The 15,509-nt window shown below is 40.9% G+C and overlaps 1 protein-coding gene across 3 annotated transcripts in view; it reads right to left on the reverse strand.

Annotated features, from left to right (window-relative positions):
• Positions 1-15,509, reverse strand: part of LOC105702755 (focal adhesion kinase 1) — a 55,374-nt gene that overhangs the window by 28,945 nt on the left and 10,920 nt on the right. Inside the window, exons 2-3 of one of the 3 annotated variants that reach the window (XM_012430575.1) lie at positions 15,328-15,360; positions 1,113-1,395 (exon numbers count right to left, since the gene is read on the reverse strand). The exons of 1 other annotated variant lie outside the window; for it this stretch is intronic. In XM_012430575.1, the coding sequence (XP_012285998.1) occupies positions 1,113-1,195 (83 nt within the window). In that variant the 5' untranslated portion in view covers positions 1,196-1,395; positions 15,328-15,360. The remainder of the gene's footprint in view (positions 1-1,112; positions 1,396-15,327; positions 15,361-15,509) is intronic. One more of the 3 variants, XM_012430576.1, reaches the window with a different exon arrangement.

The raw sequence follows: 15,509 nt of genomic DNA on the forward strand, positions 1-15,509 counted from the left end.
CGTGGCACGAAGTGCAATGAAAAGAAAAGTTGTGGAAAGATCACTCAAGAGGAAGCTTTGAGGTTTAATGTTCCTGTCGTTGATAATGCCTGGACCCGTCCAGATTACTCGACAAAGATGTCGATTGGGTCGAATATCATGGGACGCAAATACACAAAATCATGAATCACTGGTTATTCCTGTAGTGTCTTTACTTTCTGCAAAATCCAGGGTGAAGGACAATCAGTGGTTAGAGATCCTGACATTAGATCCATTGCTGTTAATGTGGCACAAAGTTCAATGAAAAGAATAGTTGTGAAAAGATCACTCAAGACGAAGCTTTGAGGTTCCTATCGTTGATAATGCCTGGACCCGTCTAGATTACTCGACAAAGATATCAATTGGGTCGGAAATCATGGGACGCAAATACGTAAAATTATGAATCACTGGCTATTCCTGTGGTGTCTTTACTTTCTGCAAAATCCAGGGTGAAGGACGATCAATGGTTAGAGGTCTGTATACTAAATCCATGACTGTTAACGTGGCACGAAGTGTAATAAAAAGATCACTCAAGACGAAGCTTTCAGCTTTAATGGTTCCTATCGTTGATAATGCCTGGACCCGTCCAGATTACTCGACAAAGATATCAATTGGGTCGGAAATCATGGGACGCAAATATGCAAAATTATGAATCACTGGCTATTCCTGTCGTGTCTTTACTTTCTGCAAAATCCAGGGTGGACATCAATGGTTAGAGGTTCTTGTATTAAATCCATGGCTGTTAACGTGGCACGAAGTGCAATGAAAAGAAACGTTGCGAAAAGATCACTCAAAACGAAGCTTTGAGGTTTAATGGTTCCTGTCACTGATAATGCCTGGACCCGTCCAGATTACTCGAGATATCAATTGGGTTGAAAGTCATGGGACGAAAATACACAAAATTAAGAGTCACTAGCTATTCCTGTGGTGTCTTTATGCAAAATCCAGGGTGAAGGACGATCAATGGTTAGAGGGCTGTATATTAGATCCATGGCCGTTAATGTGGCACGAAGTGCAATGAAAAATGATGAAAAAGTCATGCTCCGGCAAAACGTTAGTGGGTGTTTTCATGCTCTTCTGCTTTTTCTACTTACTCGGTTGTTTCGAGATACTGAAAGACCCGGTAGACAGGACGTCGGTACATGAAGAGGTGGCCCTCGACGCGCTCCACCATCATCCTAAACACACCTTCATTTGGAATGCCAACTTGGAATCACCTGAACGCCACCACCTGATGTGCACTTCACTTTTTCGACAACTTCACTCAAGAATTCTCCAGATCCGTCAAACCTTGATCTCGTTTACACTTCCCACACTTCCAGGACTCTCTTGATCGGAATAATTTCGTTCACTACCCTCATTTGCCAATGTCCTCAGCTGCGAAATACGAGTAGACAATGTAACTAGCCTTCTTACCCTTAATTTTTCTAAAAGAAAATTTTTTTTTTTCAAGTAACCTTTTACACCCCCGCGCGCGCACACATACTCCGTTTTCTCATATACAAGGTACTCCGAAACTGTCGTAGTAATTTTCGAATTTTATAGAAATTGACGAGGCTTGGGGCGAAAAAGCTTCCTTTAGGTAAACGATTACCGCGTTAGTAATAAAGGTATTTAGGAGCGGACAATAAATTCCCACGATATTTCTGGGAGACTATGACTCTACGAGTAATAAACGAAAGCGAATCGTTTCGTTATTTTAAAGGCAATTGAAAATTGAAAAACTACAACCAATGTTTCAAGTGACCGTCTTTTGATTTTTAACAGGCGACAAGACGTGCCATACAATTTTCTACTATTCTGGCGTACTATTCATATAGTTTTCAACTACTCCACGATAGCGTATCTTCCACTTCTTTGCAACAATTGATTGCGTCGTAAACCGTTCTTAGTCGCATTTTGAGTAATTTTGAGATCTCTTTTTGTACAAATTCACAGTCGAATCACGATCATCCCTAGATAGTTATACCGCGTACACTTTATGACATTACAATAGATTTTGACACCAACGGATACAAAATTTACCGGAGAATATGATAAAATTATAATAAACAACGAATGGGCGGCCCATTGCCGACAAAAATGCGTGCAATAAGAATCATGGGAATTTTATTGTCGCCCTATATCATACAAATTTTACGTGTTTCTCCAAGAAACGTGAAATTTAATACAAGTAAACCTGCACGGATCAAAATTTACTGGAGAATAAGATACAATTATAATAAAAAACGAATGGGCGACCCATTGCCGATAAAAAAACGTGCAATAAAAATCATGGGAATTTTATTGTCGCCCTATATCGTACAAATTTTACGTGCTTCTCCAAGAAACGTGAAATTTAATACAAGTAAACCTGTACGGACCGTCGAGCAACTTTTCAATAAAGACAAGATAGCGGAATGCACGTTTTATACACGTAAACGCAATGACGTTATACCGCTGATTATAAAAAATAAACGTTTATCCTCGCAGTTTTTTTTCTGTATTGTTCCTATAGAAGAATTACTCGCGCGTATTTTAACGTAACGTTTTTACCCTTTTCGAACTAACTTTACGTTTTTACCCTTTTCGAAAGCGTAGTCATCGATTACGACCGATTTCGTAAAGGCGAACACCGTAACGTTTTCAATGCGTTTGCAAATTCAATTTATTCCACGTATATTATAATCGCGTGAAATGCTCCCCCACTCGCGACTGACTAATAAACGCAAAATAGACGTAAAAAATACGCAAAGTATGCGCAAAGTATACGCAAAATATTGAGTTGGCGACTAAGAAAGAAGGTATCCCAGGTCGATCTCTCCGATTTGATTTCTTTTATAATATGTCATAGTAGACTAAAAACTATGCGACACGTATATTTTTGTTATCTGCCATGAAACACTTTAAGGGGGCGAAACCACCACCCAAAGTAATCATATTAAGGGGTGGCTCACCCCATAATTTTTTCTTTTTTTAATAGAGAAAATCATATTTCTCATTTATCGTTATGAGAAAGCTTTTCCAGGTGGATAGGTTAAAAGATATTACGTTCTCGTGGATGAAACTGCCAAATCGCCCCTTGACATGCCTTACTTTGGATGGTGGTTTCACCCCCTTAAAGTGTTTAATGGCAGATAAAAAAAAATACATGTCGCTTGGTTTTTAGTCTACTATAACATATTATAAAAGAAATGAAATCGGAGAGATCGACCTGGGATACCTTCCTTGTAAGTGGTTGCGGATCTTTTAATACCATCTATCGACAAAATCCGCGATCATATAGTTGCCAACCCGACATACGCAAAATATACGCAAAATACCCGCAACATCGAAATTAGCCATGATGCAAAATTCAGCCCGAAGCTCGTCCAACGACCCAAAATATACGCAAAAATACCCGCAACATCGAAATTAGCCATGACGCGACCAGGGCGGACATTGGAAACTGCAATCCACGTTTCCTAGCGATACCGTGATTAACAAGGTATACTTCGGGACTACTTCTATCCGTGCGTTCCGCTACTTCGCGTTTATATGGTTAAATCGAACCCCGTCCCGTCCCGCAAAATTCAGCCCTAAGCGCGTCCAACGACCCAAAATATACGCAAAATGCCCGCAACGTCGAAATTAGCCATGATGCAAAATTCAGCCAGAAGCGCGTCCAACGACCCAAAATATCTGCAAAAATACCCGCAACATCGAAATTAGCCATGACGCGACCAGGGCGGACATTAAAAACTGCAATCCACGTTTCCTAGCGATACCCTGATTAACAAGGTATACTTAGGGGCTACTTCTATCCGTGCGTTCCGCTACTTCGCGTTTATCGTGTTAAATCGAACCCCGTCCCGTTCCGCAAAATTCAGCCCGAAGCGCGTCTAACGACCCAAAATGTACGCAAAATATCCGCAACATCGAAATTAGCCATGACGCGACCAGGGTGAACACTGGAAACTGCAATCCACGTTTCCTAGCGATACCCTGATTAACAAGGTATACTTCAGGACTACTTCTATCCGTGCGTTCTGCTACTTCGCGTTTATAGGGTTAAATCGAACCCCGTCCCGTTCCGCAAAATTCAGCCCGAAGCGCGTCCAACGACCCCCACCGCCCTCGGGGGATGTATTCCACGAGGGCGTGCCGGCCTCGGTATATCTTACGAACCGTCCACGGAGACGACGTCCAGGGACGTCGACGCTCGCCAGGGGTCTCGCCCGAACGCGGACGAGGGAGAGGCCAAGGGACGCTAGCACCTAGCAACAGCGTGAGTTAGCAACGTACTGCCAATTCGGCAGGACCTTGGCGGGCGCAAGGGGTGGAGCGCGTCCAACGGGCAGGCGCCGTGCTGGGTGCGGCAGGCTGCGCCGCGGCGCCGCGACGCCCGGCGCCTGCCGGCAACCCTCGCGGCGACCGAGCCGGCTACCCCTGGCGGGACGACGCCGCATGGATCTAGGAGGGAAGTGATGGCGAATAAACTCTAGTCCCGGTCGGCTCCGTGAACCCCTCGTCAAAGTTAAGGCAGAAAGGAAATTAACCCTTTATGGGCCGAATTTTTCATTAAATAAAAAACAATTGGGGGAACGAAAAATCAGCAATTAGGAACCTATATATGAGCCGCTCAGTGCACACATCGACTAACTCCACTTTTTGAAAAATCTTAAATTTAGACGTCAAAGCACTTGGTATAGTCATAACTTTTTATATTTATAATATCTCAACTTTTTGTTTTATGGAGTTAATCAATGTGTGCATTGAGCGGCTCATATGCAAATGAAAAAAAAATTTTTCATTTAAAATGTGACCTGAAAGTTACACGGGCCCATAGAGGGTTAAGGTGAAGTGAAACCCCCTTCAAATCAGTCGATTCGAATAGGTGCGTCAAGCTAGCACGGCAACATCCCAATTCACGATTTCTGAATACAGAGAAATGATGTGCTAATTATGTGCTAATTTGGTGCTGAATTAATTAATTTTGTACCCCCACCATTTTTCCGAAATTTGAAATTTCAGTGTGGCCGTGCTAGCTTGACGCCGAGCTAGCACGCTCGGAACGAAAATCGAGTTTTTGGATATAATGGTCGGTGTAAAGAAAAACCGATTGCAGCACAAAATTAGCACATAATTTGCCCTTGAATTTCGTGTACTTGTTTTTAACTTTCTGTCTTGTTTGAGATGGGAACGTGCTAGCTTGACGCCAAGCTAGCACGGCCACACTGAAATTTCAAATTTCGGAAAAATGGTGGGGGTACAAAATTAATTAATTCAACACCAAATTAGCACATAATTCATCTGTATTCAGAAATCGTGCTAGCTTGACGCACCTGATTCGAATACCACACTTTTTTTTAAGATATTAGACCAAACTGTCCGAAACTTTGACACATGACTCGTGATCATCTAAGAATTGTCCCACCTTCAAAATTTGGATTTTTCGACAAAAATTTCTTAACTTAGCCCAGACCAGAAACAAATTGCCGCCGAGCTCTCGTGTTTCGATAAGTATACAATTATCGAAGGCTCGGATATGAGAAACGAAAGGGTCAGGACAATTTTACGACAATTTAGAACACTCTGGTAATCGATAAACTCGCATTTTAACGGGATAAAGGCAAAAAAAGTGTTGTGTGCGCTTCTATGCTAAAACGATGGGAATACGAGGTTCTCGGAGTGAAAATTTAATTGACCTGGAAATCACAGATGGCGCAGGGGGTCCCTCTGCAGTCAATTAGGACCCCAGAAAGCATGAATCCAGAGGATTTCTGGAGTTTTACTTCGATTTCTTGATATTTATTGTACGAAAACCACAGGTGGAGTATGCCATTTGGTACAATACCCAATATAATTCGACCCAGCTGTGAATATAAAAACGAACCTTCTTTACATCTTCTTTATCGACGTCGATCAAGTTCCTCGACGTGTTTCACCTCACCTTAACCACGGTAATACACGAGTCATTAAATCTACACTTGGGACCGAAAAGTTCATCGGCGAGTTTTTGAAAGACGTAAAGAAAGATGTTGAGGACGTCTCGCGGTTATCCAGATATCGAAACGATGTAAAACGATCCCTGCGTCTTTGCCGTTATTAATTCTCCCCTGATTTTGTTTTCCCCGGGGGTAGCGGAGTCTCCGCATTGGCATGCACCAATTTGCATACCGGGGAGGATTCAACCTTTGGGGTCTGGTCGAACCACCGAGGGTCAGCACCCTCGTGCAGCGAGAATCGTTTACTTTGGGGGTCGGACATGGTTCTCCACCCCGAGGAACGATGCATCTGGCTATGGATCCGCGTTTGCACCTTTTGGTTTCTTTAGATCGTTTGGCGGGTCAAAACGGGTTAGTAGGTACGTACTTTGTACGTGTACCCACCTTCGACGTCTTTACAACGTTTAACCACCGAGTCGAGTCGTGCCAAAAGCTGTATTTCTTTTGCTGGTCTTTATAGGTTGCCAGAAAACGACGCAACCTTCGAAATGATGTATCACGTCCTCGAGTACGGGTCGATTCTAGGGAGGATTTAAGGTGATATGAAAGGGTTANTGAAATAAAGTGATATAAAAACCGAATTATATGAAATTTTAATATGTAATTATAGAGACCCTAAGGAAGAACGCGATGTTCTTGAAATTTCATTTTTCACAAAAAACAAAAGTGATCTTGGTTCTAGTCGAGGATAAATGAACATCATTTTTCTTTTAAATCTGAAATCTCACAAACATCGCGTTCTTCCTTAGGGCCTTCATAATCATGTGTTGAAGTTTCAAATGATTCCGTGCGCCCAGTTTGGAAAAAAGTTATATATATATTTTGACGTTTCATATATGTAGAATGATCCTTTCATATCACCTTAATAATACCATAATACAAATATCTCCCAACTCGATTTATAATTTCGGAGAGATATGAATTAGATATGTAAATAATATGGGTAACAAAATATTCCGTAGAATGTTTTGACGTTTCACACATGTAGAATGACCCTTTCATATCACCTTAATAATACTCAAGTACAAGTATCTCCCAACTCGATTTATAATTTCGGTGGGATATGAATTAGATATGTAAATAATATGGGTAACAAAATATCCCGTAGAATGTTTTGACGTTTCATATATGTAGAATGATTCTTTCATATCACCTGAATAATATTCAAGTACAAGTATCTCCCAAGTCGATGTATGATTTTAATGGGATATGAATTAGATATGTAAATAATACGCATAACGAAATATTCCGTAGAATATTTTAACCTTTCATATATGTAGAATGATCCTTTCATATCACCTTAATAATACTCAAGTACAAATATCTCCCAACTCGATGTATGATTTCAATGGGATATGAATTAGGTATGTAAATAATACGCGTAACCAAATATTCCGTAAAACACCACAAAACGATCGATCGAAAAAAAAGATCGAAGATTAGCTTTAACGAGTCGATGGCCCGAACGATCGATAGTGTCATAGGATGGGATAACGGTCAGACAAATGGTGAAGCCATTGTCTGCAAAGCGATTGATTCACGGCAGTACTTCCGGTGCATACAAATACGTGTGGGGTACAGTATACACAGGGGCAAGCATGTATCAATTTTGAGGTTATAAAAGGTTAGGTGCATGCCATCTCGCACCTTCGCGATTATGCTGAGGGGACATATTCCGGCATACAAATGGACTACGAACTTGGCAACGAATATCATTTCTTCCCTTCTTCCGTTCGCGTAAACTCGTTCGGGTGATACGAGTAATCGAGCTGAAAAGATATCGAAAATGGAAAAGAATGACCGCGATGGGGAGCAAAAGAAGAAACACCAGAAATAAGGGGAAAAAAGAAACGTTCGGAATTTAAATGAAATGATTCGAGCAATTGGAAGAATTTGTGGGCCGGGTTTAACGATCATTTGTTTTTCTCCTTTTCTTTTTTAACGGCAAAGCCGTTCTCACCTCTTCTTATCCGAATTCATAAATTAAGACTATCCCCGTTGAGTTATCGTAAACGGCAAAACCGCGTCAGAAAGAATGGCGTCCATTACGATTTCTGTTTCCATTTTCGACTTTTTTAAATTTAATTTAAATGAAATGATTCGAGCAATTGGAAGAATTTGTGGGCTGGGTTCAACGATCATTTGTTTTTTTTCCTTTTTTTTAACGGCAAAGCCGTTCCCAGCTCTTCTTATTCGGATTCATAAATTAAGACTACCCCGTTGAGTTATCGTAAACAGCAAAACCGCGTCAGAGAGAATGGCGTCCATTACGATTTCTGTTTCCATTTTCGACTTTTTTAAATTTAATTTAAATGAAATGATTTGAGCAATTAGAAGAATTTGTGGGCAGGGTTTAACGATCATTTGTTTTTCTCCTTTTTTTTTAACGGCAAAGCCGTTCTCACCTCTTCTTATCCGGATTCATAAATTAAGACTACCCCGTTGAGTTATCGTAAACGGCAAAACCGCGTCAGAGAGAATGGCGTCCATTACGATTTCTGTTTCCATTTTCGACTCTAACCGTCGTTTCGTTTCTAAACATAAAACCAGACACCCAAGGCGTCTTCTAAATCCGTGATAGCCACTTCTCTCGCTGAACCGATATAGAACGGGCATTCGGTGAGAAACTTCACGAGAGAAAAGAACTGCAATACTCCAGTACGCTTCCTCGATCGGTAATTCTATCACTTACGTTCATTGTAAAAAGCGGCATGAGTTGAAAAGTTATTTCGAATGATCTCGTCATTACCGAGATCCCAATGGTCTCATCGACTATAACGATTGAAGCGTGTCACTCCGATGAGAAAGAACGTAACGAGGCCACGTTCGCACACCTACGTGTGCGAGAGATTTCAAAAATCGAACGAGATAGAGAGAAAAAATGTGGAAATGCGCTTCAGGGTAGACGAGTCAAAAGGAACCATATTTAAATGATAAATTGAATATCGGGTATCGAATGTCGCAGATCCAGCGCCGATAATTATTTATCAACGAGTATAGTGAAATATACCGAGATTGGAGTATTTAAAACCTTTCGCGGATACCTTAGCCGTGAAATTAGATTAGTCAAAGCACCGAGTTGTGATATCAGTGGAAACGCTTAAATGTAAGACAAATTGAATATCTGATATTGAATTTCGCAGATAATTATTTATCAACAAGTATAGTGAAATATACCGAGATTGGAATATTTCAAGCCTCTTGCGGATACCTTAGCCGTGAAGTTAGAAGATTAGTCAAAACGCCGAATCGTGATATCAGTGGAAACGCCTAAAGGTGAACACTCAAAGAAATTTCAAACCACCTAAAGATGTCATCACGAGCGAAACGATAAAATCTTTCGTATTCACCGAAAGCCGCCTTAAATTGATAAGACAAATTAAATATCAGAATATTAGAAGCCTCTCGCGGATACATTAGCCATGAATGTAGAAGATTGCTCAAAACGCCGAATCGCGTGATATCGTTGGAAACGCCTAAAGCCGTACACTCAACGAAATTTCAAACCACCTAGAGATGTCATCACCAGCGAAACGATAAAATCTTTCGTATTCACCGAAATACGTCCATCCTGCTCATTTTGGTCCGACTCGTGTCCATACGTTTCCACGTTGGCGTATGAAACTCTTTTCGGCGATTGCCGCCATACCGCGTGCGCCTTAAGGTGATGTGAAAGTGGCATCGAAGAGGTTTTGTTTATAAAACCTTTCCCCCAACTCGGTTTACCGAATAGTTTGAAACATTGACAACGTGAATAGGGAGGCCATAAGGAAGGTCCTGAAACTCATGAAATTTCAATTCTTTTCAAATTTGTTTATAGGTATTTTAAAAATAGTTTATAAAAAATGAAATTTCGCGAGTTTCAGGACCTACCTTAGGGTCTCCATATTCACGTTTTAAAGTATGAAACGATTCGAGACTCCCAGTTCTATGAAAAGTTTTATGAACGATTCAGCTTTCGGATGCCACTTTCACATCCCCTTAACAAAACGCCCCCTGATTTTCGCAATATACGAGTTCAATGAGTAGAAGGATTTTCGTAGAAGACCTCGTTAGCATGGACGTGCATGCGTCGAGAAGATTAACGTCCAGGCAAACGTAGGCATAAGCATACGCGCGAGGAGCAACCACGACCATATAAATAGCAAGTTAGGGGGTCGATGGACAGACTTAAGAGACGGAACCAAGCATCGAGAAAGTAAGGTTTATTCACTTGCAATCGGAATGTAAAACATTCGACCGAATCTCGCGTCTTAAGGTGAAGTGAAACACATCGGGGAACTTGATCGACGTCGGAAAAATAAATTTTCTAAATACCCACGCCGCCGACGTTGGTTTTGATATCGACAGCTGTGTCGAATTATATTGAGTATCGTACTAAATGGCATACTCCATCTGTCGTTTTCGTACAATAATTATAAAAAAATCGAAGGAGAACTCCAGATATCCCCTGGATTCATGGTTTCCGAGGCCCTAATTGACTGCGGAGGGACCCACTGCGCCATCTGTGATTTCCGCGTCAACTAAATTTGTGACTCCGAGACGTTTTCGTACGTCACTCTCGTTTTCGTACAATAATTATAAAGAAATCGTAGTAGAACTCCGGATATTCCCTGGATTCATGGTTTCCGAGGCCCTAATTGACTGCGGAGGGACCCACTGCGCCATCTGTGATTTCCGCGTCAACTAAATTTTCACTCCGAGACCTAGTATTCCCATTGGTTTGCCATAGCAGCGCAAAAGACACTTTTTTTCCCTTTATCCCGTTCAAATGCGACTTTCTCAATTACCAGAGTGTTCTAAATTCTCATACAATTGTCCTGACCATTTCGTTTCTCATATTAGACTCTTCAATCAAAGTTAAGCAATTCTTGTCCAAAAATCCAAATTTTGAATGTGTCAGGACAATTCTTAGATGACTAGGAGTGATGTGTTAAAGTTTCGGACGGTTCGGTCGAATACCCTTAAAAAAAGGTGTCTTATTCGAATCAGCTGATTTGAGGGGGGGGTTTCACTTCACCTTAAATTCTCACCGCGCAAGTAGGTATGCAGATTTCGCGACGAGACCCCTTTCGAGTTAAGTAACATCGAATCCACGGATTTGGGCCCGACCATCGTTTCGGCTCGTGTAACTTTACACCCACGGATTCGGTTCCAACTTTCGTTTCAACCTGAATAACGTTACGTATACTGTTTCCGTTCGAAGTCGGACTCGATTTCGGGTTTGGGCCCACGTTTTCTTGCGAAACCACGGCAAGGACACGGTCGAGGCTAGAAACACGGTATAAGAATGCTAGGTGAGACTTGTACGGTCTTCCGGGCCAGACCGGAAGCCCACCGACCACGTGACAGCACTTCCAAATTAATCTATCTGCTTCCTGGCCCCGCGCAGATATGCCGGAAAATGGCGGCATTTTCTCTAATCGCTTACAGAGCGGACACTCTTGTTACAAAGGGTATAAACGATTCTCCGAAGATATTTATTAACCCTTTTAGTGCCGGAGGCCGATATGTGCCCATAATTATGAAAGTGGTCTAAGTCAAAATTACAAAAAACAAATGAGTTTGTCAGTTATTTCCACGCCATATTATTTCAAACGAAATTAATTCAATGTAATTTCGAAACAAAAAATATATCACTTAGACCACTTTCATAATTATGGGCACATATATCGGCCCGCACTTTGTAGCGCTTTACTATTCGCTTTGCGAGAGATCTCTATCTTAAAATAAATTGATAATACGTTATAAATAGTCTAATTTCATTACGAGAGAATTAAAATAACGATACAACAACACCTATAACAACCTATAACCTATAACAATTACTTGTTTCGGATGAGATAATCCGTCCGGCGCCTACCACGTGCCTTGGAGTTATTTTTTGTTTCTTGTGCAATATTACTCATTTTGTTAAAAAATATATAGGAAATTTAAAGTATATACTTTGCAATAAACGGTCTATATAAATTTATGATGAAAAGATGACTTTTCCTATGTGCAATCGTTATTTATGTAATTTTCAATGAATATAGAAAAATTAGCATCACTGTTTTATTCTCTATTTTGTCCTTAATACCCTGCGTTTTGAATTATGTAAATATTGCTCTTCGTTTGGTCTTTATGAGTCTTTTTCCAAATCCTAGTAAAATTGTAAAATTCGGCCGATTATCTTCGCATAAGCACCTCTTTTTCGCCCGGCACTAAAAGGGTTAAGAGGAAAAAAAAGGCCAATCCTTTTCACGAGTTAGCGACAACCTCGTGTAACCCTTTATGACTGCGACCATTATAGCGACCATACGAAAGACAAGTTCGGCCCGCGGGAACCTTGCCAAATACCCGAGTTTTCCTTTCCTAATTCAATTGCGGAAATAGTTTCCGTTTCTCCCTTTCCGTGAAACACCGAAATGGATTATTCTTTTCTATCTTCCTAGGGCTGAGGATAGACCGGCGTATCTCCGGACACGTATTGTTAAAAGCAAGGTTATGTTAACAAAGGTTAAGAAAACGCGGGTTTGCCCCTCGACTGTTTCATTCCATTAAAAAATACTTGCTTCGCTTCGAGCATGCGACCCGCCAGTTTGTCGTCTTTCAAAAAGTTCCTTTTCGATTCTTCTCAAATCATTTCGAGTAGTATTGCTTTTAAAAGTCAATATTAAGTCACTTGCGATCGCTCTTCAAAATACTGCCTGTCGACGTCTAATTATTATCTAGCCACTTAAATTCAATCGACAAATGTTCATCTTGCAATATTTATGAAATATATCTCAAGTCTAGATCCCCGCCCTGTCCGCAGCAATTAACTAAAACTTGTACAATTAATACAATTTGCAATTTTAATCATTACCTAGCCAATTAAATTCAATCGACAAATGTTCATCTTGCGACGTTCATGAAGCATATCTCAAGTCTAGATCCCCGTCCTGTCCTCAGCAATAAACTTATACAATTTGCAGCACTTCCGGCACTTCCAGGCGGACTCTTTCCTTGAACTCGTTACACTTTTAACCGAGAGTTCCTCTAATTTAACAATTATCAACCAAAACCATTCACATTCGCGTTTAAATTCGTTATACACGTGGACTCTTCCTGGGGTTAGAAACCACTAGACTCGTAAAAAGCGGCGTTTCTCCCAAGTTCCTATTTCTCCCGGACACCGTTAAACGAATCCCATGAAATAGGGCAATTAGTACTTCGCAACACCGTCGAATTATGCGCGTTTTTAAGGTATAGGAGGAGAGATTGGATTCCGACCAGTGATTCACCATGGACGAGAAGATTCCGTTTAAGGTGATATGAAAGCGTCATTCTATCTACATAAAACCTCAAAATATTCATAAAACATCTCCACACTGGGTGTGCACCGAATCATTTGAAACTTCAGCACGTGATTATAAAGGCCCTAATGGCCATCCCCCGCGATGCTCTGGAAATTTCATTTTTCACGAAAAAAAAAAAAAAGATCCTGGTTCTGATCGTCTAAATAAAAGACAAAAAGAAAAAAAAACCTTTTCACTGGAAACTGAAATTTTATGAACATCACGTTCTACCTCAGGACCTCGATAATCACGTGCTGAAATTCTAAATGATTCGATGCATCCAGGGTGGAGAAAAGTTTTATATACATTTTCACTTTTTGGTATGTATATATGACAACTTTCATATCAAAGAGATTCCATTCTTCACAAGATCGTCTTCGCAAGATTCCGCTTAAGGGGATATGAAAGGGCCATTTTAGATATGTGCCCATGACTATGAAAGTGGTCTAAGTCAAAATTACAAAAAACAATGNTAACGTCATTTTCAATGCTTCCGTGGGAACATAAGTTGGCTCGTGAAAACGTTCCATAAACGAGACCTCTCTGATATCACTTTCATATCATCTTAAAGCCATTATATCCCAACTATTATTTGATATCGTTTAACGAGCGATTACGCACTTGACACGCGTTCTTAGGAGCTTTCGGTTGCCGAGCGTTTCGAGCGGCGTCGCGGCCAGACGAGGACTATCGAAGTTACGATCGTTCGCTTTGCACGCGTTACGCGCTTCTCTCCACCCCTTCCGGTGACCCCTCCCGGCTCTTTCAGGCCTCTCCGACGCCTTCATCCGTGACAGATTTCCCGCTCCTTTTCAGTCCCTCCTCGGTTATTATCTAAGGCCCCCACGGATACCACGCGCAGCGGGAAGAACCATCAAGTCGAGCCGCCTCAAATACATTTTCCGCAATTTTCTTTCAACAGTTCTCTCTATGCTCATTCCTTTCGGTTAGGTGGGATATATCCCGAACGGGCTATTTTTCTTTTATCCATCCACGTCCACGTACATATACGTCCGGTCTTGTCTTAGAATTAAGTCTAAAAGCTTAAGGTGAAGTGAAACACGTCGAGGAACTTGATCGACGTCGATTAAGATTTTCCTAAATACCTACGTTCCCGACGTTGATTTTTATATCGACAGCTGGGTCGAATTATATTGGGTATTGTACCAAATGGCATACTCCACCTGTCGTTTTCGTATATTAATTATAAAGAAATCGAAGTAAAACTCCAGAAATACACTGGATTCATGCTTTCTAGGGCCCTAATTGACTGCAGAGGAACCCCCTGCGCCATCTGTGATTTCCAGGTCAACTAAATTTTCACCCCGAGACCTCGTATTCCCATCGTTTTAGCATAGAAGCGCATACAACACTTTTTTTGCCTTTATTCCATTCAAATGCGAGTTTCTCGATTACCAGAGTGTTCTAAATTGTCGTACAATTGTCCTGACCGTTTCGTTTCTCATAGCAGAGTCTTCGATAATTGTAGGCATTTAGAAGATTCTTCTTTATCAACGCCGATCAAGTTCCTCGACGTGTTTCACTTCACCTTAACTAACGATGGCTGCAAACGTGGGTTTAAATGTTGGCGGTGCGGTGCGACGCTTTTATCGATACGTTATCGACAGTCCACGTGGAGACCGGTAGCGGTTTCAGATGGCGCTTTCGTTAGGATGATTTTTTACCGTCAGTACATACAAGTTTCTCGACGCCTTTCACATCAGCTTAATCATAAAAATCATATTTTAATGCTCCACTCGCCTAAAAAAAAAATTAAAAAAATAAGAATTTGGTCTTATTCGCGTTTATTATGCGAGTAAGACCAAAGTTTCTCTCAGCAGCAGTTTATTGATTGAAATATTCTTTCTTTTAACAACTACGAGATCCCCTTAGGTATTACGAATTTTTTGCTTGGCAACATTAACGCTGTCGTTATTAATGCACCGAGTGTGGTTGTTGCTAACACTTGCAAAGCAACTAGACCATCGTAATAGTTAATATTTATTCCTTCCTGGACTACTTACAACTTATCGCTGCAAGAAAAGCCGTCGACTTACCTGAAACAGAAAAATGAACGTTATTGGTCTATTTAAAAGGCAGTAACGCATTTAAGGTAACGCATTTGACGATTAACGAATCGATTCGTCTGAAATATTAACGCATGACTATTGAGGTGATAAGACAATTCCTGAGAAAAAAAATGTCA

This window comes from Orussus abietinus, unplaced genomic scaffold (assembly GCF_000612105.2).
Source record: "Orussus abietinus isolate OABI.00-Male unplaced genomic scaffold, Oabi_2.0 scaffold427, whole genome shotgun sequence".
Taxonomy (NCBI): domain Eukaryota; kingdom Metazoa; phylum Arthropoda; class Insecta; order Hymenoptera; family Orussidae; genus Orussus; species Orussus abietinus.